General features: G+C 54.1%; 6 protein-coding genes across 6 annotated transcripts; 3 read left to right on the forward strand and 3 right to left on the reverse strand.

The window, feature by feature from the left end:
• Positions 1 to 406: 406 nt before the first annotated feature.
• On the reverse strand, positions 407 to 1,195 carry D7B24_002390 (uncharacterized protein; the record flags this gene model as incomplete). The annotated part of the gene is made up of 3 exons (XM_028636599.1): positions 407 to 645; positions 758 to 1,091; positions 1,154 to 1,195. 3 exons carry the CDS (start codon positions 1,193 to 1,195, stop codon positions 407 to 409), a joined length of 615 nt encoding a protein of 204 aa, XP_028491206.1.
• Positions 1,196 to 2,071: 876 nt separating this feature from the next.
• On the forward strand, positions 2,072 to 3,492 carry HST2 (Sir2 histone deacetylase Hst2; the record flags this gene model as incomplete). The annotated part of the gene is made up of 2 exons (XM_028636600.1): positions 2,072 to 2,204; positions 2,333 to 3,492. The coding sequence occupies 2 exons, from the start codon at positions 2,072 to 2,074 to the stop codon at positions 3,490 to 3,492; spliced, it is 1,293 nt and encodes a 430-aa protein (XP_028491207.1).
• Positions 3,493 to 3,886: 394 nt separating this feature from the next.
• SUB2_1 (Suppressor of the cold-sensitive snRNP biogenesis mutant brr1-1) lies at positions 3,887 to 5,526 on the reverse strand (the record flags this gene model as incomplete). The annotated part of the gene is made up of 2 exons (XM_028636601.1): positions 3,887 to 5,095; positions 5,155 to 5,526. 2 exons carry the CDS (start codon positions 5,524 to 5,526, stop codon positions 3,887 to 3,889), a joined length of 1,581 nt encoding a protein of 526 aa, XP_028491208.1.
• Positions 5,527 to 10,116: 4,590 nt separating this feature from the next.
• On the forward strand, positions 10,117 to 10,450 carry D7B24_002393 (uncharacterized protein; the record flags this gene model as incomplete). Its single annotated transcript, XM_028636602.1, has 2 exons — positions 10,117 to 10,319; positions 10,381 to 10,450. 2 exons carry the CDS (start codon positions 10,117 to 10,119, stop codon positions 10,448 to 10,450), a joined length of 273 nt encoding a protein of 90 aa, XP_028491209.1.
• A 1,347-nt stretch (positions 10,451 to 11,797) lies between these two features.
• D7B24_002394 (uncharacterized protein) lies at positions 11,798 to 12,754 on the reverse strand (the record flags this gene model as incomplete). The annotated part of the gene is made up of 1 exon (XM_028636603.1): positions 11,798 to 12,754. The coding sequence occupies one exon, from the start codon at positions 12,752 to 12,754 to the stop codon at positions 11,798 to 11,800; it is 957 nt and encodes a 318-aa protein (XP_028491210.1).
• A 1,372-nt stretch (positions 12,755 to 14,126) lies between these two features.
• D7B24_002395 (uncharacterized protein) lies at positions 14,127 to 22,229 on the forward strand (the record flags this gene model as incomplete). The annotated part of the gene is made up of 6 exons (XM_028636604.1): positions 14,127 to 16,725; positions 16,774 to 17,715; positions 17,764 to 21,186; positions 21,238 to 21,395; positions 21,450 to 22,136; positions 22,197 to 22,229. 6 exons carry the CDS (start codon positions 14,127 to 14,129, stop codon positions 22,227 to 22,229), a joined length of 7,842 nt encoding a protein of 2,613 aa, XP_028491211.1.
• Between the last annotated feature and the right edge of the window lie 266 nt (positions 22,230 to 22,495).

Here is a 22,495-nt window from a genome sequence, read left to right on the forward strand (position 1 = left end):
GCGCCATGTATCCCTCGGCCGGCGGCTGCGACGAGCACATCACCATCTACAGCCACGAGCGGCGCGTGCCGCGGGCGCAGCTCGACGCGTGGCACGGCAAGCTGACGGGGTGCAGGGACGAGGGCGAGAGGATCACGCTGCTGCTCGTGCCGTTTGCGCAGCTGTGGCGGGTTGGGGCGCGGGATGCCAAGTGCCTTGCGGCGCTGGCGCTGTATGAGGGGCTCAAGCGCGAGGGCAGGCTGTGACGCGTTTTTCTTCTCATCTTTCTTGGCCTGAATTTCTATTTTGGTCTTGTGTAAAATATACAACCGTAAGGGAAGCCCCCCGTCTCTCATGAGTATTTTGATGATGACACTAAAAAAAAAAAAAAAAAAAAAAAAAAAAAAAAAGGGCTGCATGTCTGCCACTACAGCTTCCACGTCTTGGCCAGCTCGATGCCCTCGGCCAGGGTCCCGACGCGGGCGTCAATGGCGTACCCCTCGGCCTCGAGCCTCTTGCACTCGTCCCAGAGGGTTGCTAGCGGCGCCGTGAAGACCTCGATGAACTCGCTCTCCTCCAGCTGCGGCACGGGGTTCTGGTTCTCCGGCAGCGACATGTCGATGGTGACGTGCACCATCTTGGTGTTGGTGTTGCAGAAGCCGGGATCTGTTCCCACGTCTCGCGTGTCAGTCGCTGTCGTCTCGGGGCATGGGGGTTGGGTGTTGGCAACAGCGACACCAGGACAAGATGCGCAGGTGGTGAAGAAGAGGGTTCCTACCGTTGCACATGACGGGCGACGTCTCGTCCACGACGCCGACGAAGCCCGTCTCCTCCCTGAGCTCCCTGACCGCCGCCTGCTCGGGCGTCTCTCCGGCATCGACGAGGCCGGCGGGGACCTCGATGGAGATGGCGTCGATGGGCGGGCGGTACTGCTTCTGCAGGACGATGGCCGGGCCCGCGGCCTTCTGCATGATGGCGACGATGCCGACGGCGTCAATGTCGCTGCCACTGGGCCGCGTGCGCCGTTCGGCCGACTCCCATGTTCGGGTCTGGCCGGCCGGGTCTCGGTAGGTGAGCTTCGTGAGCTTGATCCAGGCGGCTTCCGCTTCGGGCTGGCGAGCGTCAGTGAGGGGGTCAGTTCATGCGCTGTCGGGTTCGTTCGAGTGACCAGTACCAGAGGCTCGGTGGACAGCACTTTTGCTTCTTGAGACGCCATGGTGTTGAAGTTCGGACAGAGAATGGCGGTGTCGACTGTCGGTCAGAGGATGAGTCGTCTTGGACATCACACACACGATTCCTCTCTTATACTGACTGGACCACACTGCCCGAGCTGAAGCTGAGTGGGGTTGGTTGGGCAGGCTGTAGCCACCGCTTTTACAGGGGCTTCAGGGGGCCACAGCGCCCGACGGGGGCCTGGGCCACAGCGCCCAACGGGGGCCTGGGCCACCTCGTCTCGTGATTCTCGTGGCCGAGGAAAAGCAAGTTTGGACGGGTTGACGGCGAGTGGTTGCCTTGGACCATGGTGGAAAAGGGTGGAACGATGCTTCTGTTCAGTGTTCTGTTCAGTGTTTCTGTTCAGTGTCTGTTCAGAGTTTCTGTCCCAGGGTTTCTATCCAGACTGAAGCACTACGTGGGTGCCATGTCATCTCGCCTCCATCCGCCACGAACAAGCTCATGTCCACCTGCGTTCACATGCAGTGTACACATCTAAGTGCGATACGTCGTCAGTACGTTTGGCAGGATATAGGAAAAATACGGTTGAGACCTAGAGATTCAAGAACCACCAATACGCCTCCTTCACCCCTACCTCTGCTCATGTCTCCATCTTACCGAGCACACCGAATGTGGGTCATGATGTAACAACTGCCCGCCGCCGGTTGCTCACCTCCACAGCATTCTCACACGGCCGGCCACCTGGAAAGCTCCTTCATCCACCTTCACACGGCGCTGCTGTGATTCAATCGAATGACCCATCATCAACTGACGAAACTACTGCAACGTCGCCAAAATAGGTCGCCGACGCCGTGACCGCCATCCCAAGGCGTCCCGTGCCCCCAAGCGCAACCACAAGATGGGAAACGAGGAATCCACCATGGCGGACGAGAGTCTCACGCCTGAGACCCTGTCCGGCCGCAACCTCAAGGCCGTCGCCGACTACATCAAGGAAGGCAAAGCCGAACGCATCGTCGTCATGACCGGTGCCGGCATTTCCACCGCCGCGGGAAGTACGTGCTGGGTATTTTTGTCTTTGTCTTGGATCGAAAGCCAGCCTCCGATCGCACCACCTTCTCGAACGTTGAAAACACACATCTGCTTCTTCGCCGAGCCGCTGACCCGCTGACCCCGTCCGTAGTACCCGACTTTCGCTCCCCCGGCACAGGCCTCTACGCCAACCTGGCCCGGCTCAAGCTCCCCTACGCCGAGGCCGTCTTCGACATTGACTACTTCCAGAAACACCCAGAACCCTTCTACTGCCTCGCCAAGGAGCTCTACCCGGGCCGCTTCCACCCGACCGTGTCGCACGCCTTCATCGCGCTCCTCGCGCAGAAGGGCCTGCTGCTCATGAACTTTACCCAAAACATCGACTGCCTCGAGCGCAGCGCCGGCGTGCCGAGCGACCTCATCATCGAGGCCCACGGCAGCTTCGCCACCCAGCGCTGCATCGCCTGCCAGGCGCCCTTCCCCGACGACGCCATGCGCCGCCACGTGCTGGACGAGGTGGTGCCGCGCTGCGCGGACGAGGCGTGCAGCGGCGGCCTCGTGAAGCCCGATATCGTCTTCTTCGGCGAGGCCCTGCCGGCGCGCTTCCGCGACAACACGCACCTCGCCGCGCGCGCCGACCTCGTCGTCGTCCTCGGCACGAGCCTCAGCGTCTACCCCTTTGCCGGCCTGCCCGAGCACGCGCGCCCCGGCGTGCCGCGCCTGCTGCTGAACCGGGAGCGCGTCGGCCGCGTCGGCCAGCGCGCCGACGACGTCGTCGAGCTCGGCGCCTGCGATGACGGCGTGCGCAAGCTCGCGGCGCTGCTGGGCTGGGGCGACGAGCTCGAGGCGCTGTGGCGCCGCGTCGTCGGCGACAAGGAGGCCGCGAGGCAGCGGGCCGCGGCGGAGAAGGGCGAGGACGCGATGCGGGACGAGGTCGACAAGCTGACGCGCGAGGTCGAGAGCGCGCTGCGGCTGGATGCTGACGATGGCCGCGGGGAGGGGGAGGGGGAGGGGGAGGGGGAGGGGGCTGCCGAGGCGACCTCGCCTGGGGCCCCCCCGAACGAGAAGGACGAGGGGGACACCAGCGAGGAGGCATCAGCACGCATTCCGTTGGAGACTCCGTGGAAGGCCGCCGACACGACTGCCGTGAAGGAGACGACGGGCGCAGCCGAGTCGAAGCCGCGAGACGCTACTGCGACAGCCGACGACGACTCCGCTGCGAGGGCCAGCCATACAGTTACACCAAACGTCGTAGACAGGTCGACGCGCTTGTCGGAAGACCCGGGAAGCGGACGCGAACCAGAGTCATGACGTTGTTGAACATCTTTTCTCTTACACAATTTCACCATCCTACAAGTTAACCTTACATAATGTCATGACATTCTCGAACATCGTCCGTCTTACCGTATTCCACCCTCCTCCAGGTCATAGCATAATGTCATGACATGAACTGGCCGTCTTGCCACTACGAGACACAGAAGGCAGCACGTTCACAATTGCGTTCTAGTGGTCAAGTGAATTGTGTTATGATTGACTGAAAGAAATCCGTTCCGTGCTACTGTAGCCCTAGCTGTACAACAAAACACCAATCCTTCCTAGCAGAATGCTAAAAATCCCAATGATGATGCCGTGTTCCTGACTGATAAGAAAAATATGATGCCGAAGCTCCGTGTCCAACAAAGACGACCGCGCCGAGGCAGACCCTTTACAGGGAGACCTCATCAAGAAGCTCCTTGAGCTCCTCCTCAATCTTGTGGAACTTGGAGGAGAACTTCTTGGCCTTGTCGGCGACAACCGCAAAGTCCTTCTGGATGACCTCCTCGACATCCTCGACAACAGAGTTGAAGGTGGTCTTCTTGGCGGCACCCTTGGCAGTGTAGCTGCCCTTGGCGACGATGGCAGAGTAGTTGTTGCAGCCACCGCCGTTCCAGGCGAGGATGTTGGGGGTGTCGCTGGGGATGCCGGAGAGGGCGCCGATGGTGCCGACGGCGATCAGGTTGGCCTTGAGCTTCTTGGGGGTGATGGGAGAGACCGAGTACTCCGAGTCGGTGGCAGGCTGGAGAGACAGGTAGTAGGCGAGGAGGCCGCAGATGTGAGGCGAGGCCATGGAGGTGCCGGAGATGGTGTTGGTGGCGTACTTGGAGCCGATCCAGGTGGACAGGATGTTGGTGCCGGGGGCGAAGATGTCAGTGCACTTGCCGTAGTTGGAGAAGTACGAGCGGGCGTCGCCGAGCTCGGTGGCACCGACGGTGACGGCCTGGGCGGCGGCAGCGGGCGAGTAGTTGCAAGCATCAGCGTTGTCGTTGCCGGCGGCGACGGCGAAGTGAATGCCGGCCTCGACGGCGGCATCCACGACGCGGTCGAGGGCAGTGGTCTTGCCACCGCCGAGAGACATGTTGGCGACAGAGCCCTTGAAGCCCTTGCGCTTGCCGTCCTTGGCCTTCTTCACCTGCTCGAGGTGAGACTGGGCAGCCCACTCGACACCCTTGACGACGTCGGACATGGTGCCGGAGCCGTTGGAGCGGAGGACCTTGACGGCATAGACGTGGGCCTTCTTGGCCACACCGTACTTGGAACCGGCGACGGTACCCGAGCAGTGCGTGCCGTGGCCGTTGCCATCGACATCCTCATCGCCCTGGGGGATGGTCTTGCCCCACTTGGCGCGGCCCTCAAAGTCGACGTGGTCGACGTTGGTACCGGTGTCGATGATGTAGGCATCGACACCCTCGCCAGCGTTGTCGGCGAACAGGTACTTGTTGTAGTTACCAAAGTTCAGGCTCTCACGGTGCGAGACACGAGCGAGGCCCCAGGGGGCCGACTTCTCGACCTCGCCATCGCACTTGTCCTCCGTCTGGGCCTCCGTCTGGACGGGCACCATGGTGTGGACGATCGAGTCCTTCTCGACAAACTCGACCTGGGGGGGGATCATGGTCAGCAGCTGAACTGATGGGAGACTTGCGTGGGGCGACGTACATCGGCGTGCTTGCGGACCTCCTCAATGGTGGCCTCGTCAAAGTGGCCAGAGTAGCCGAGGAAGCCACCGAGAGTGTAGGTGTGCTTGAGACCGTCAAAGGTCGTCTCGACAAGAGGCTCCTGGCCGCGCTTGCGCAGCTCGAGGCGCTCGGCGCCCTTGGAGTCGTGGATCTTCTGGACCCACGAGTGGTGGTCCGAGGCGGATGACTCGCTCACATGGTCCTTGAACTTGACGATGTACGAGTCGGGAATGGCCTCGGCGTTGGAGGACGAGAGGATGGGTGCGGCATCTCCGTGGATGGTCTCGGTTGAGAAGGAGGGGGTGGCGCTGACAACAGCCGCCACGGCAACGGCACTGACGATGACTCTCATGCTGGGCAGAAATCGAGCTGGTCTACCTGCGACACGGGGAACTCGACAACAAAGGGACACGACAAACAAGGCTTGATTGGTGATGGAGCTGGATGGGGGGGAGAGAGGAGGATGGATGGTGAGGAGATGGAGGAGTGATGGAGGAGGTTGAGAGGAGGAGGAGGGAGCTCTGGCTAGATAAACCGCCGGAGGCGGCGAAGCCAGCCAGCCGTTCGTTCATTGCGTGCGCGTGCGCAGCTTGGAGTGTGTGACGCATCCAGGCACCAGGGTGGCTGACACTTGGCCGTACTATCAGGACCGACGCACCGTGCTGGCAGCGGGCAACAGCACCCCACAGGGCAGCACAAACCAGCGCCGAAACAGACGATAACACTGTGCACTACGTCCACGCCCCTTCTCCACACAGATAACAACACCAGACCCCAGCTTCCCACCACTGACTGACCACCCGAGATCGGCTTAGCGCAAGGCGGAGCGGCCAATCAACGCCACCTGGCGGGTTCCCTAGGCGATGCATGTACTCAGGAACAGGTCACGTTTCCAAGGTTCCAGCCTGGCGCGGAATGGGGGGGAGGGGATGCAGTGAGGCGGCAAGAGAGCTTGAGCTGCTTGAGCTCCGGCTGTGGTGGCCTCCATGGATGCCTCAGTCCCCCCAGCTGCCGCGGCACAGCGCGGGCTGCCCTTTTACGAGCTCCATGACGATTGCTTTTCTGTTGAGTGCAGGCAGCGATCCTGCTTGTCTCTCCTGTACCTCAGGCCTAGGCCACTGCGAGGGACTGCTGGCCTGCTCCGCCCTGATGGTGCGGGGAACCTCGCTCGCCCTGCTCCCTCTCTGGCACGACGGAGTCCCTTGATGGGGGTTCCGCCTTATCAGATAACGCACAAGTGACAAACACACAGGCAGACAGGCGCCCCCCTCGCTCTCGATCCGGGTAGGCACTTGTAGGTCCCCAGGGAACCCTCGGAGCTTAGCCGTACATCCGAGTCAGCTTTCCCATTTCACCGCCATGGTGTGTTCCACCACTGCTCTGGTGCAATTGCCATGACGAGCGGGGGACACACCCAAGACGACCCGTCGTCGACGAACGCCACCCGTCCAGGTCACATGAGGGTCTGGGCATATGATAGCATCGCTGCCCGTTTGGCGTACACGCATCAATCAGTTATTCGGTTGCTGGTCTGCCCTAAGGGAACATGTGCCTGCTACCGGGAGTCCAGAGAGGCCCAGACAATGGCATAACTTTATGCTCTAACTTTAACCCGCGATCGGATCGAAGACTGCGTTTTGAAGGGCGTGGGCTTCTTCCAGATCCAACACCTGACCTTGATGGTTCTACCCACCCGCTCTGACCCGTGCCTAGCCTCGAGCCATGCACGCACACATGACGGTTCATGGCGGAGTAGGTGGTGGTGGGACTTTTGAGTGTGGCGCATCCGGAAGGGGGCTGACGCGTGGCTTGTGTCGGTGCATTGACCGTCCGTCACCGACACGAGCCTGACACCTGTAGCTTGCTCATCGCAGAGCATTTCAAGTATGTCCCTTTCGTGGAAGACTCAGTTCTACTCCGTATCTTAGCTCTCGTTAGTACCGAGTCTCGCCGTGCTGATGAACACCCATCCAGTGGCACTGAAGGACAAAAGTCAAGCTCTTTCGCCTTCCCGGTAGTGACCCAGGCCGTGCTCGCCTCGGGTCTCGAGTCTGCTAGATGACCCCTCAAGGCATCACGAACCACCATCAGTACACGTCGCACCAATGCAAAACCCAGCTGAAAGTAGAAACATGGCCCAGAGAATTTCATTTGGACTGTGTCTCGGATGCGAAGGAATCAACAATTGCTTCATCTATTCCTAGTGCCGCCGACGCCTGAGAGGACGGAACGCCCGTAGCTTGGTCAGCATCTCCCATGTAGGTGTTCATCATCGAACCAAACCACAGCATGGAGTGCGGATACACTGATCACCTCGAGCGACTTCTGTTCGTGATACCGATGGAAATTTACAGCCTGTCTCGCCTTCTGAAGGCTATCTGCTCCGCCTGCAGGAGAACAAGGTCGCCAGTGCTGTCCAGGCCACTGATGGTCACGTATCGGGAGGCACCTGCTGAGCCGAGCAACAGGGGGCCCCAGAGAACTGTTTCAAAAGACTGAGGCCCCGAAAGAGCGTATACAAGGTCTTCCCCTTAGCTGCGGAGGGCCGAATTCCAGATGTTTTCTGACCCCTTCCCCGACAGTTGACTGCAGATATCGTCTGCGGAAGACCTCTTCACTATGCTCATTCCCTCGCTCTGACACATGCCATGACTCTGCGGAAGGGTGATTATGGACTCTCAGGTTTCCTTGTCCTCAGTACCTAATGATGCAAGATTCTCGCCTTTTTTTATCCAATCGACAATCAAATATCATGCTCAGAGAGTCAGAGCTCTATTAGCTCTTCACATCAGCGCGGCCAACTCACGGGCTTCAGGATCGAAAAATTACAGCATTGAAATCGGTTGCGGCATACATCTATGGCCGAGAAGTAAGATCATCAAGAGAACATGACACAGGAGAGGGTCATGTGATCGAGACGCAGGGAGGCATTATTGTTATTCCTGCCATTTGAAAAGAGACCTCCTGTGAAATGTCCATCAATCATCGCCGTGGCCCTCTCCTAAGCGCTTACACATCATGGTTTGAACTCCTGTGCGTATACCAGTGCATAGACAATTATGAGGTTGGCAATTCAGCCTGTCCATGAGCTGCAAGCAGGAGTTATCCAAATCAAGGTGCTTGCCCCGACAACGATGTTAGATGATGCTCCTGGGTCAAGGACTCGATATCTCCAATGCTCGTTGATCTGTTCCCTCCGATTTTGCGCCCATTCTTGTTTCCGTCATTCCTTCAGCCTCAAGGAGTGAACCCTGGCATCCCGATTGCAACTTCGCCTTCCGAATTGTCGTCTGGACCGCCAGTGATGTCTCGCCAAGCACTGTTTTCTGTGTGGATCCGCAGGAAGCCTACAGCGAACATATTTCGTCCATCATAATTTTAGGAATGTATGAAATTTTGATGTGAAGGCACCTATTGACCATTTCTTACGTAGCGTTAAGCAGGGAGCCAACAGAAATGCGACGTGTCAGTTTGACCTGACAGAAGTGCCGTCAAGGAACCAATCGAAGCACGTCACGCCACGAGTGCTTTATCTTCTCGAGGGATTGATGTCTCGTGGAGTTGTGAGAACCGTCTGGTGTGCGGAGACAGCGCTCCGCCTCAGTGCCGTCTGGTCGTGGTGTTGAGACACAAGTACGTGCAATGCTAGCACAAGCAAGACACTGTCTTGCGACTGCAGGCGGGTACACCCGCGCGACATATGGACCTCTTCCAATGCTAGAACCGACATGGATTTTCATCCTCCATACTCCTGTCCACTGTCGTCATCATCTTACCAACATGAGGACCTGGGCAAGTGGACTGTCTTGTGGCGCGGAATGTGAGGAACGGGACTTCAACAGGGATAGAAGTAGCTATACCACATTGACAGACAATCGCAACCCCGGCTTTTCGATGTAACAAATGAAGTGTCGTTTCCTTACCGGAGATCACCGGGTCGAGAAAGGCTAGATGGACCATGTGCTTTTACAAAAGTGGCAAAACACCCTTCCTTTTGACATGGACGCAGTTCGGAGAAGTTGTAAAGCGTATAGTTATCGTGGTTCTCCGGTGTATACAACCAATATCGTCTTTTTCATTACGTCTAGAGAGATATGTACACAAATTGTTCTTCCCGTGCACTTCCTGGAGAAGTTGCTCTGTATCTAGGCTTGGATCACAACACGAGTACTTTGAGGTCTGCCGACTTCCATCACATGTGAATCATCGTAAAACAGACATTTTGTTTTTGTATTCTAGTTGTATCTAAACTAGCTCGAAAGTGAGGAATAACGACAAATACGTTATCAGAGATCGCGGTCTGACACATGCGAGACGATCGGGTAATGTGGGATGTGCGCTGGCAATCATCCGGTTGAGAAACCCCAGCAACCCTCAACAGTCTGGGAGCTTTGGTAGATGGTGGCATAAACTCATCATATGTCACTTCTCATGTCCCATGTCCACATTACCCCCACGATTTGAAAGCAAGACAGACTAAACCCGCTCTACTACAGGCTCGCTCCCTAAGCCGCCGTTGAGGCTGGCGTTGCGGCACGCGCCGAGCCATTGCCAGCCTTTCAACCGGCCGGAAGTATGTACTGGCGAGTTCCGACCTCATGTGCCATTCGATAGCACGTCACTCACACAAAAGACTCTGTCACATGGTTCACAAACAGCGCCATGTTTCTCCAGGCTCGAGGTACAGTCCAGCGATAGGGGATGTTTCAGTCTTGATGCACGACGAGTGTGTTGCTGCGAATTGCTCTCATCTCAAATCCTGAGGTGAGAGTATATCCACCGGAAATTGACTCTTGATCCACGCGGCAAGCGAATATAAAAACCTTGGGCCTTCCCGCAAGTTTCTACCGATCTCTCTTCATCTTGTCATTAGCTCTCACAACAACATTCAACCTACAAACGCTTTCACATTTTTTTGCGACTCCAACAGCAACCAGCAACCATGAAGGTCTCCGTCATCCTCGCACTTCCTGCCCTTGCCCTCGCTGCGGCAACTCCCGCTGTTGAGGAGCGCCAGCTTCCTGTCATTCCCAGCCTGCCTGGTCTTCCTCTGAACCCAACTTGCCTCCTGCGTATCGCCGGCATCACTTCCTGCGTCCCTGGTGGCGTTGATGCTGACACGCTCCTGAGTGATCTTCTCGGCTGGTATGTTGTTCCAGCACTTCTCAAAACCAAATGTTCAGGTGCTGACATGAGTCGCTCGCAGCCCCGTCCGCGTCATTCTCTCTGCCCTTGACTGCATTCTCTCGGGTGTTCCCCTTCCTGTCAAGGAGTAGGCCTGTAAACCACATCAGATTCGATCCCTTTGAGTATCGAAATATTTGGTTAAGTATGGGTTTCGGGGTCAGCAGGACGCTGCAGGCAACGAAAAGGATAGAACAGGAAATTTTCAGTATTCTTATCAAATAAAAATCATCGGTACCGCACAATCAACTACCATACTACGAAGTGAGACTTTTGATTAGACTAATATTCGTCAACTGCGTCTATGCCCGAAGCATCCGCCAACAGACACTTCCAACTAGCAACAACGAGGTCCACCCCTTGCAGGCATCAGCAACGTCCACGACGCACAAATCGTCGAAGGGAGAGAGACGTGCAGTGCATTGGTGTCAGGACCCCTGCGGAGCCACCAAGGGGCTGCCAAGCTAAGGGGCTAGCTAGGGAGCTAAGGGCCCGGAGAGAACGTATATATAGGCTGCGGATGGCCCCCTAAGCTACGGAGGGCTAGAATTCAGATATATTCCTATCCTATACCTATATTCTATCTATCTGCGGACTCTGCGGAAGACCCCTTTACTCTGCTCTAAATAACGCTCTGATAATTAGCTCGCAGTGCACTTCCAGTCAAGTACAATAGCGGCATCTCGACCAGCTTTTAGGACTTTTTGCACCGATTCATCGGCTCCACTAGGCACATCGATGAATTTCAAATGGGACGGGACTTTCGTAACATGAAATTTGATGCAATAGATAAAATCTAAGGCACATAGCACAGGCCAATACTTGTCATTATTTCACCTCCGCCCTAACCGCGACTTAATTTCTTCCGAAGATATCACATCTGGCCGTTTTCAGAGCTGGTTGCGCGTTGGGCCTTGTGGCCAACACCCGATGTAAGAGGACTGCCACAGGCTGTTGAATTTGCATAATGGGATTTATGCTGGTTTGTCTGAGAAATGCATCAGTCTTAACATTGAAGAATCCCTGTTCCAAGCCCTGCGTGCACTACTTGGTGTTACTTATTGTATATAGGTAGCAAGTTGACAGAGCATGGTTTGAGCAGAGTGGAGAGGTTTTTCGTGCTAGGTCCAGGGGCAATGGATAATATGCATGGAGGCAGAATCAATCTGAATTCTAACCTTCCGCAGCTAGGAAGCCCCCCGCAGTCCTTATATGCACGTTCTCGTAGTCCCTAGCCGCTAACCAGCCCCATGCTCCGCGACTCTGGAGGGGCCTCCTGACATAAGTGGATCAGGTTTCACACTCCATATCTCTGGCGATAGCTTAATATCCTCTTTCGTCTGGACTTTGCCTTCTTGTCTGGGGACCCCAAGGGGAATAAGGGGTTGGTGAAATAAGGAAACTGCCAAGAGAAGAGGAGTTGAAACTAATACCAATGTCTACTTGCTGTTCTGAAACTTCCGCCATGCATCCACAGCATCGTCGTAACCTATCTTTTCCAGATGCTGGGCGACTCTACGGCGCCAATCCCTTCTAGAGTCTTCATCCCCATGAGTAAAATCCATTCCTGCCGAGAGGCGAAACTTGGTTCTAACCCATTCGATGGGAACATAGCCAGCAAGCTCCCAATCGATGATGCCCAGCGAGCCTGTCGAGGCATCGACAAGAATATTGGTAGGGCCAAGATCACAGTGATAAAAGACAAGTGTGGAGATGTCCATAGAAATCTCAGTGCAGTTCTTCAGAAGCTGCTGTGGAGAAAGGGCATCCGTCATCTTGCTGTTGCCTTTGACGAGATAACGCTCCAACAACTGGCGTCTATCCACGCCGCCGATGATATCGCCCTTCCATGCTGCTAGGCGATTGCAAATCTCTGCCACCTGGGCGATGTAATACTGACGTTCAGCTTCGTCCAGGCTGGGCCAAGCCTCATCAAGAAGTTGGCCGGGAATTCTCGAAACGATAAGGAAGTATCGCGAGTTTGTCTCAAAGTGATGGAATACAGTCGGAAAGACAAAACCTTGGGGCTTCTGGTCTTTGAGAAACTGTAGAGTAACATGCTCTCTGGTCACGTCCGGATAGTCGATGTGATGCGCTTTAATGAACGCTTCGCCCGCCCGCCAAACGGCTGCCTGATTGTCAACTGCGTGGACTATCGAGATAGAAGATGGGTCTTCTGCAAGGGGCTTGGAATCCGGGAGAGGCTCAGACACAACGTCGAGGGTGAAATGGCCCCCATTGCTGTCGCTCCAGCACACCTGGTCGGTTGGAACTTCTTCGGGGGGTGGCGACGACGAACGAGTAAGGAGAAAGATATTTGAGATTAGCCAGGAGTATTCATCGACTTCCCGTATAGATTCGTTGAGGTGCGGCTGAGACGAGCTAATTGACGGCATGTTGATTGATCTTGATGTCCAATGTGAGGTTGAACGATAGGTGCCAATCCTAGGTTCTTTATAAAGGGCCCGCGTGAGCGGTGAGCTTTTACCAAGTAGTACCCTTGGGCACCCGTGGTTTGCATCGTCGAAACCGAGACTGACTGCACGCTGTGAGTGGCTCCTCCCTCCTGAAATACCAACTAAGCCCTTGTCCCGAAAGGATTCCAGTATCAGCAATTAAGCAACCTGGAGCAATCACCAGCTAGTCCTGGATTAAATCCTACGGTCCTTCACTACGAGATTTCCCTTTCTCCATGCACCCTCTGGCCTTCTAATACTTTGAGAAGTAGAATAAGGTTATATAACTATCTCTATACTTTACTTACAATAGGAAGTACTAGAAAGGGTTATCTTATAATCAAGTAGTAAATATATATTGAAACCGGGCAGGTTGTATTAGTGTGAGGAGTGGCTGATCAGGGGAACGGACATTAGGTAGACTTGTGGCGAGGGCCTCCAAGGAGGGGCATCATCAATCAAACATCACACTTTGAAGCAGCTACCTTTTTCTCAAGTGACTGTCGACATTGCCCTGATCAGAGGGAGCCTTCGCTCACCCCACTTCAATATTCTATCTAAAGAGCTTCAAATAAGTAGTAATTAGGACTATTATTATATTAAATACTTAAAATTTAATAGAGATATGAAATAATTATAGAGCTTTAAGGGCTATTTACTAGCCCTTTATTAATTTATCTATTACGTAGTTATAACTAGTTTTACACTCTGAATTTATCGAGATACTCGAGTGTAAGAGAAAAAAGATTAGGTATATTAACTCTATAGCCAATTTCCGGAATTCAGCTATGCTTATAGCTTTTTCCCTATCGATTGTAGCTTTGCCCTTATTGGGCTGAGCAAATAACCATTTTCCGTCGCCAAGCGGCTGCCTGGTTGGGTTTCGCACTGCCACTATGAACCCCACTACGCTTGGCTCACGGCGGGGCGTGACAGCCAGGATGAGCCACACTGCATTTGAGGCTGACACCTGAGCTTCCATGCAACAACGGCAAGGTTTCTGCTACTCGACTCGCCTACGTATACGCCTTTATCGTCTCTTTGGACCGTTTCGCCTTGGATTTTGAGGGCTGTCGTGCTTCTTGTTGGTAGTCTTGTCACCCTGCGCACGTCTGTGCGACCGAACGGCTCCTACCAGTTGCAAGCTTCCGGACTCTCCATCGATATCGACCAGTCGAGCTTCGATCTTGTACGCGAAGCCTACAACGCAAATACCAACGCCGATGCCAGAGCGCCTTGACTGCTACCTAGACCCACGGAGGGTGCTGGGACCGAAAGAATTGGAATGAAGGAATACCGAAATTGAAGAAAAATGGCAACCCTACCGCGACGATACCGCTCGTCTACCTCAAACTCGAACCCCGCCAACACCTCCAAAGCCACGGAAATTCTGCGAGCACTCCTAGATAAGCTGAGCGCCGGTGCACAAAATCCGACCTCGACCGGCTACCCGCAGATACCGACTCTCTTGAAGACACTCAACCACATACGCCAACATGTCGCCGCCGCCGACCCTCCAAGCTCACCTCAAGACGATTTCCGATACCTTCGAGGCTTCTACCGCTTGCTGGAAGTCCTTCGAGCCTTTTCCGGTTTCTACAACCCACAGACGCGAACGCAATCGGAGAAAAAAGAGCTATTTGAGCTACTAGAAGCTGTTCTGGATGTTCTTTCTGTCGCGTTCCGCGACCACCCAGGCAATAAGCGTTACTTTCGCAATCGGGTCGAACGAGGCGGGTGGGAAGCTCTCGAGCAGACAACAGCCAGCATAGGCCTTGGCGGCAGTGACTCTGACCCTTGGACTCAATATCAAATATTTGGCAAGCTCCTGTCATTCTCGCTGGGCGACAAACGGCTGGATGATCTGTGTCAGGCCGTTGCTCAGTCGATACCTGACAGCAGTAGCCACCCAGCCTCAGACACGAAGAGTCAGACAGCAGAAGGCAATTCGGAGGCCACAGCGATCGAGGAGCCGGCTTTCGACATTGCGCACGAGGTACGCAATGTTATTCAGAAAGACAGCGTCTTCCGGAATCCGGAGATCATACGGACCGTGGTTGGATTCTGGGAATCAATACCACGGGGCTCTGACATCCCAGCTGAGCTGACATCCCTCGTCGTTCTTGATGTCCTGTCCACAGCTGTGTCCGTCTCGGTGTTCAACTTGGCTGCGCTCCATTCCACTGGGGTGCTGTCGCGATTCCTTCGCGTTTATTTCACTGACAACAGCATGCTCAGCGTCCCCGAGAAGGAGAAAGTACTGCAACTCTGCAAGAAACTGATGTATCTGGGTGTCAATCAACCTGCCGATACTCAGTTTCTTCTCGCCAGCAGATCTTCTGAGGCATCTGATTTTGCTCTTGAAATGACTTCCACGTACAGCGGTCCCCCTTTCTTTCAGTTTGATTTATCTTTGCATGGCCACTCATCTATTGAACTGCCCACCCTAGGGCGCTCATTCCCGCCCAACACATCACCAGGGTACACATTCACGGCATGGGTGAGGGTTGACAGGTTCGATCCTTCTTCTCACACAACCTTGTTCGGTGTCTGCGATGCCACCCAGACGTGCTTCCTCCTCATCTATCTCGAAAGGGACACGCGCAACTTCATCCTCCAGACTTCTGTGAAGACGCAACGCCCAAGTGTGAGGTTCAAGTCTGTCGCCTTCAAAGAACGGCAATGGTATCACATTACTTTGGTTCACAAACGGCCCAAGACCATCACTGCAAGTAAGGCCTCGCTCTATATCAATGGCGAGTTTGTCGAACAGCTCAAATGTGCATATCCCACGCCCCCTCCGTCTTCCAACGGAATAGCAGATGGATTTTCGGCCTTCACCACCGCCACACCCAAACCCAAACCAGTACAGGCGTTTCTTGGCACACCGAAGGGACTCGCCAGCCGGCTGGGTGCAGGCCTGGTCCTGTCAAGATGGTCACTCGCCTCTGCTCATCTTTTTGAGGACGTGCTGAGCGACGATCTGATTGCTGTTCATCATGCGCTGGGCGCTCGCTATCAGGGCAACTACCAAGACAGCTTGGGAGGATTCCAAACCTATGAGGCATCGGCCAACCTGGGCCTCCGGAATGAGGTCTTTCACCCGGGCAAGGACGAGAGCTCTGATATCTTGAGGGCCATTCGCGAAAAGGCAGGGACTCTACTACCTGAAAGCAAAACACTCCTTAGCATTCTCCCAACTGCGGTCTTTCGGGAAGATGGTCTGCATCAAGACACCCAATTGCACCGCTCACTGCCGAGAGCAGCTGCTGCCAATCTTATCCAGATGACGCATCGCAGTGGTTCTGCGATTGCAATCAATGCCGCCTTGCCATCCCTGCCGGATGCTTTGGCAAGGACTCACGGCGTTGCGGTACTGATAGGAGACCCGGTCGTCATCACACCCTCGCATTTTGATGACAACCTTTGGCGCTTGGCTGGCTTCACCCCGCTGGGTCTCAAGATTGTTGAACGTGCTTCCACGGTAGAGGATGTTGTTCGCGCTGTCGAGATGCTTTTCTTATGTATCAAGAAGAGCTGGCGGAACAGCGAGGCGATGGAGCGAGACAATGGCTATGCCATTCTCGGCATGTTGCTGAGAGCGAAACTCGGGTACAGCGCCAATTTGGGAGCTGAAAGCGTTAACCTCCGCCTGGCCATTTCAACTGCCGAGCGAGACGCATTGAGCTTGCAACTATTAAGCCGCATCCTTGAATTTGTTGGCTACAACCACGAGGAGCCACTCGAGTCGTTCATCATTAATCCTTTAGCATACCGCGTTCTCCTCATCGACTTTGACACCTGGAGACGATCCGCATCTCTCACCCAAGAGCTTTACTACAAGCAGTTCGTCACATTCTCTGTGATGAGCAAGTATCATCAGTTCAACGGTCGCCGGTTGATACGCATGAGTAGGTGTAGCTTCAAGCCGTCGCAATGTGTCAGCTAACAGTAAGCAGGAATTGTGAAGAGGCTGCTTGATGCCATGAAAGCCGAGATGATTTCAGAAGACGTCATTTCTCATCTGATGAAAGCCTTGGAACAACTCGTCAAATGCAATTACACAGCTGAGGTTCACCGTGCATTGGCCCTCTTTATCACGTATGCTTTCCATTCGCCCGCATCATCTGCCTCGAGGACACCAAAACCATTGTCCATCATCAGTCGATCCAGCACTCCCGGCGGCCTCGTGCGGCGGTCTACAACTGACGTGAACGCACCTGTCGGAAGTGTAGCCTCGAGCTCTCCATCATCGCGATATCTCACCAAGAAGCAGTTGGGCACCAAAGTTCTAGGCATGTACGCCGATTTGCTGTGCGAGAAAGGCAATTTGACCAATATACGAAAGTTCGCCAGGACGGTAACGAACAAGGTGAGGATGCCCGACGATCCTCAATCTGCTTTACTGAGTATGGACCAGTGGCTGCTATACCTGTTGGCCGAAGACGATGCCGAGACGGTCGTGTACGGAGCAAAGACACTTGCACGACTGTTAGTGACTCATGGGACCGCGTACACTTCCAAGTTCGCAAGCAAGACTGGGGGCTTGACGATCATGGCGAATCGTCTAAAGCGCTGGTGGGATCTCCCTACCTTGTGGCCAATATGCTTCAGCATTCTTTTTGGGTATGATGTTGCTGAGATTGACTTCACTCGGGATTTTGAGTTCTTCAGTTTGCTGGAGATTTTCGGCAAGTCCAAGGTTGTGTATCCTGAGGCTCTCCCTGTCATCATCTCAATGCTTCAGAACGGCCTCAAGGATGTTTTCAGGAATCAGGAAGACCCCAACTCCCCTCATGCAGAGGAGAGCTCATCAATCGCTCAGACAATTCGCGGTACCGCGGTCGAGACCCGGCCTCGCGCAAGGTCTATGGAACTTGCGCCAGCTTTGGAATCGCGAAGTATGATGGACTACCTTGATTGAAAGGATTTTACTGATGTATGAACAGACCACACACGAAAGCCCAGCGAACGGGTTATGAGCCACGCATCGACCCTAAATACTGTCATACAGTTTTTGTCCGACCTTCACTCTCGGTCTTCTGATTTCAGAGACTTTGCTCTGTCCTCTGATTATGTTCGACAGCTCCTCTCTGCATTGTATCCTATTGTTGTTAGCACCGATGCTTTGACTCCAGAGACGGAACTGGGATCGCGTGACTCGACCCTTACTTTCGAAGGGGCAGATGTCATCATCCGACCTTTGGCTGCGTCTGGCCCGTCTCCGATCATTCGAACGAGCAGTATCGAGGATCCGACTACGCCACAGACAAATTTACGAGGCACTCCTCTCCGCAAAGCATCGTCTTTCATCCTCCTCTCCACTGCTTCGCAAGCTTCTGACAGCGCATCGACGAAAAACAAACACGCCAGGACCACATCGTCCCAGCACACGAGCGGTGCTACTCGCGATGGTCTCCTGGAACTGGTCATCAACGTTTTCATGGATCAAGTGCTGAATCGGAAGGAATTTCCGGGCTTCGGGCTCTTTTCAAAGGTGCCGCCAGGCTTCCAGGAGCACCAAGCCTACTTCGAGTCCTATGTTCTTCGCCACACCATCAAACATCTGAGCAACAGTATTCAATTAAAACAGGATATACTGAGCGAACCCAAAGTCCTCACCAACATGGCCCGATTCAGCACTCACATTGGGGAAGCCATCTTCGAGGGTTGGTTTTTGAATGGCGCAGAAGTCATGATGGAGCTTGGCGGCATGCTCTTAGAGTACCTTCAACGGCCTGAAATATCGTCTCTCAAGAGCGTCCGCCTGTGTCACCAAGCCGTCAACACCATACGTGATTCGTTCATGAAAGCCATCCTCCTCCGCTTCTCTGAGCTGGACGACCCTCAGACGCCAGAAGAGGATGCGACGAGGTTCATGGGGAGGTTGTTCTACTGGCAGACTTCGATCCTCGGGTGCTTATCTGGAGATGATGAGTATACACGACTACTTTGGTACCAGCTGTATACCAAACTTGTAGACGAGCGGGAGTCTATTCGTCTAGCTGCAGCTAACATCCTGCGGATTATGCTTGTACAGAAGCCTGAGGAAACCACTGCGCTCTTCAGACAAGGCTTGTCAAGTGACGAACGGAAGCTGACGGCAGATTTCAAAAAGCTGACTGAAGTCGACAACGAAACGTTCGTCGATTGGGTTGATCAACAACGACCATCGCTGGACGCCTTCTTCTTTGGTGGTATCTCTAAGACATGGGAAGACTTCGTTGCCATCGAAAATCAGAGAACCATGGAAAGTGGCAGAGTGCGCCTTTTGAGACGGAAGGAGCGCCTCAAGGCGTGGCACAACGAAGCCCTCATGGCAGACAATATCATGATCAGACACCAAATGGCTAACAGCTCATGGATGAAGAGTATCTTCAACAGTGAGCACTTTAAACATCAGCGTCTCATGCAGGACCAGCAGGATGACATGGCTTTCTTGGCCTCATCACTCACCAAAATGGACCGGGAGCTTCATCGTCCAGGCGCTGTTTTCAGTGAGCACACTCATCTCAAGTGGAAGCTTGATCGGACGGAGGGTCGAAATCGAATGCGCCTCCGACTTTTGCCCGATTACTCCAGAGATCACGAGGTGTTTCAACCAAAGCGAAAGGCCGGCGACGGCGCGATTGGATCCGCACCAAAATTGAATACAGCCGTGGCGATCAGTCCGACGCCTCCCTCAGCTACACCCACAGCTCCCAAAGCTTCATTGGCCCGAGGTCTTGACAGCAACGATCTCGAAGATGACTCTGAAGCTACCTTCGCCAAGGCCGAGGCTGCAACCTCCGGGTCAGTTGTCGCGCCGGAAGATGATTTCGAGCTTGTGGATGATCCAAATGATGCTTTTGACGGTGATGATGGCTTCGAAGACAAGAATCGAAAAGTCATGCGGCGTCTCGAGCAAGGTGATCAAGTGCTGGCAGTCTATAATGTTTCCCGCATCGTTGGCCTAGAAGCATGCGAGGGCATCTTGATCATCGGCAAGGATGCGATGTACATTGTGGACAATGTTTTTCAATGCGCTTCTGGGGAGATCGTGAACGCATGGCAAGCCCCACCCGATGAGCGCGACCCCTTCTCAGAAATCATCACGGATGCGAAGACCACAGAGAAGCGACAAAACCTGGGCCGCAGCGAACAGGAGTCGAGGAGTTGGCGATGGCACGACGTAATCAGTATCTCCAAGCGACGTTTCCTCTTCCGCGACGTTGCTGTCGAAGTATTTTTCACGGACGGACGAAGCTATTTGCTTACCACAATGAACTCTCCATCAAGAGACGAGTTGTTCGGAAAGCTCATGAATAAAGCGCCGCACACATACGCAGCGAGTTCACTACCCAATCCAGAAGATGGCTGGAGACTCGAGACTCTGAAGGTCTTTGAAGAATCCCCACAAGGGCTCAGCTCTAAGTTCGGTAACATCTTCAATACTGCGCCATGGAACCCCTCGATGAAGAAATGGCAAAAGGGGGAGATCTCCAACTTTCACTACCTCATGCTCGTCAACACAATGGCTGGCCGTACCTTCAATGATCTAACGCAGTATCCCGTTTTCCCTTGGGTGCTGGCTGACTACACCAGTGAGGAGCTCAACTTGAACGACCCCGCCACGTTCCGCGATCTCTCCAAGCCTATGGGAGCTCAGACATCCGGTCGAGTCTCTGGTTTCAAGGAATCTTACAACGCCTTGGAAGAGATAGGAGAAACGCCCTTCCATTATGGAACGCACTATTCCTCTGCCATGATCGTCTCGTCGTATCTCATCCGGCTTCCGCCCTTCGTCCAATCTTACATCCTGCTGCAGGGCGGATCATTCGATCATGCTGATAGGCTGTTCCAGTCCATCCCCCAGGCTTGGAAATCTGCATCATGCGAAAACAAGGCCGATGTCAGGGAGCTGATTCCAGAATTTTTCTGCCTGCCAGAATTTCTGACAAATATCAATGGGTACAATTTTGGAAACCGAGAAAGCACTGGTACAAAGGTCGACAATGTGGTGTTACCGCCGTGGGCCAAGGGTGATCCGAAGATATTCATTGCCAAGCACCGCGAAGCTTTGGAGAGTCCCTATGTCAGCCAACACCTACACAGCTGGATCGACCTCGTCTTTGGCCTGAAACAAAGAGGCGAGGCTGCCGTCGACAACCTGAACGTATTCCATCACCTCTCATATAGAGGCGCTACCGACTTGGACAATATCAGCGACCCACAAGAACGAAGGATCGCAGCGGGTGTCATCCATAATTTTGGCCAGACACCTCACCAGGTATTTTCCAGGGCACATCCGCAGCGAGATAATGGTCAAAGCCCTCCCCGGAGACTGGACACGTCCGTTTATGCCTTGACGCGACTACCCCATCCTTTGCTTGGTAGGTGATTGGGCACGAGTTTGTACCATGACGGAGCTAATACCACCACAGAATCTCACGACAAGGTTGCTACACTTATTTATGCCAACAAGCTCGATCGCCTCTTGTGTGCCTCTTCTTTCCGGCTCAATGTCCCGCCGTACGACAAGTGGTTAGAATGGGGTTACGCTGATAATAGCATTCGATTCTTCTTCAGCGACAACCGAAAGGTATGAACAGTGACGCTCATCACCAACAGAACGACTTGCTAAACTTTGTGCTAGGCTGCGGGAATGTTCGAGAATCTCCACATCGGTCAAATTTCATGCGTAGTTTTCGCGAATTCGAAGACACTGATTACCGCCGGCGAGGACTGTGTCATCTCGGTGTATGCTGTGCAGACAGCGCCGGGCCGCCCAGTAGATCTTCTACCGCGATCCTCGCTCTTCGGACACAAAGCGCCGGTCACAACAATAGCTGTCTCGAAGTCCTTTAGCACATTTGTGTCCAGCTCCGCGGATGGTCAGGCATTCTTGTGGGACATGAACCGATTGGAATTTATACGAAAGCTACCCCTTGCTCGACAAGTCGAATGTGCCGCGATCAACGACGTCTCGGGTGAGATCATGCTGTGCAGCGGACCCAACGTTGTGCTGTACACCATCAACGGATCCCTGATTCTGGATCAGAACGTGTGTATGGAGCCGGATGACTTTGTCCACGCCTGTGCATTCTATGAAGGCACAGCCAGCGAGTGGCTGGAAAACTCACTCATTTTCACGGGCCATCGAAGGGGCCGCGTCAACGTCTGGAGGAAAATTATAAGGAACGGCAAATGGACGCTCGAGCTCCTCAGGCGCCTCGATCACATTGACCCTCGCTCGGAGTCAGGGCAGAATTATGATGCTGGTATCAGTTGCGTCACTCCGTTGCCCCATTGTGTCTACACCGGGGACGACGACGGACGAGTGGTAAGAGCTACCCTGACCCCGTTTGGCGTTTGGCGAAGCCTATGACTGACATGCTTGTAGTATGAATGGAATCTTGTGCAGCGAGACAGATAGAGTCCGTTCACGCAGGGAACAAGATCTGGATGTTTCGTCGGAAGAGCAGTATCGATATGAAGTATGGAATGGGAGGATTTGTATTGAGCTGCCGTGTCATACTGTGCCGGCCCAGGTCTGAGAGCCTGGCATAGATAGCGGCCAAAACTTAGACTGTCGTCACCAGCAGAGGCAAATGTGGTGTGCATTGAATCTGACTCGCTCGCATGCTCCAATGCGGGAGCTGGTTGCTCAATTCTGGACGAAAGAGTGACCAAATCCTTCCT

Source organism: Verticillium nonalfalfae (genome assembly GCF_003724135.2).
Source record: "Verticillium nonalfalfae strain VnAa140/NRRL 66861 chromosome Unknown scaffold_159, whole genome shotgun sequence".
Classification (NCBI taxonomy): Eukaryota; Fungi; Ascomycota; class Sordariomycetes; order Glomerellales; family Plectosphaerellaceae; genus Verticillium; species Verticillium nonalfalfae.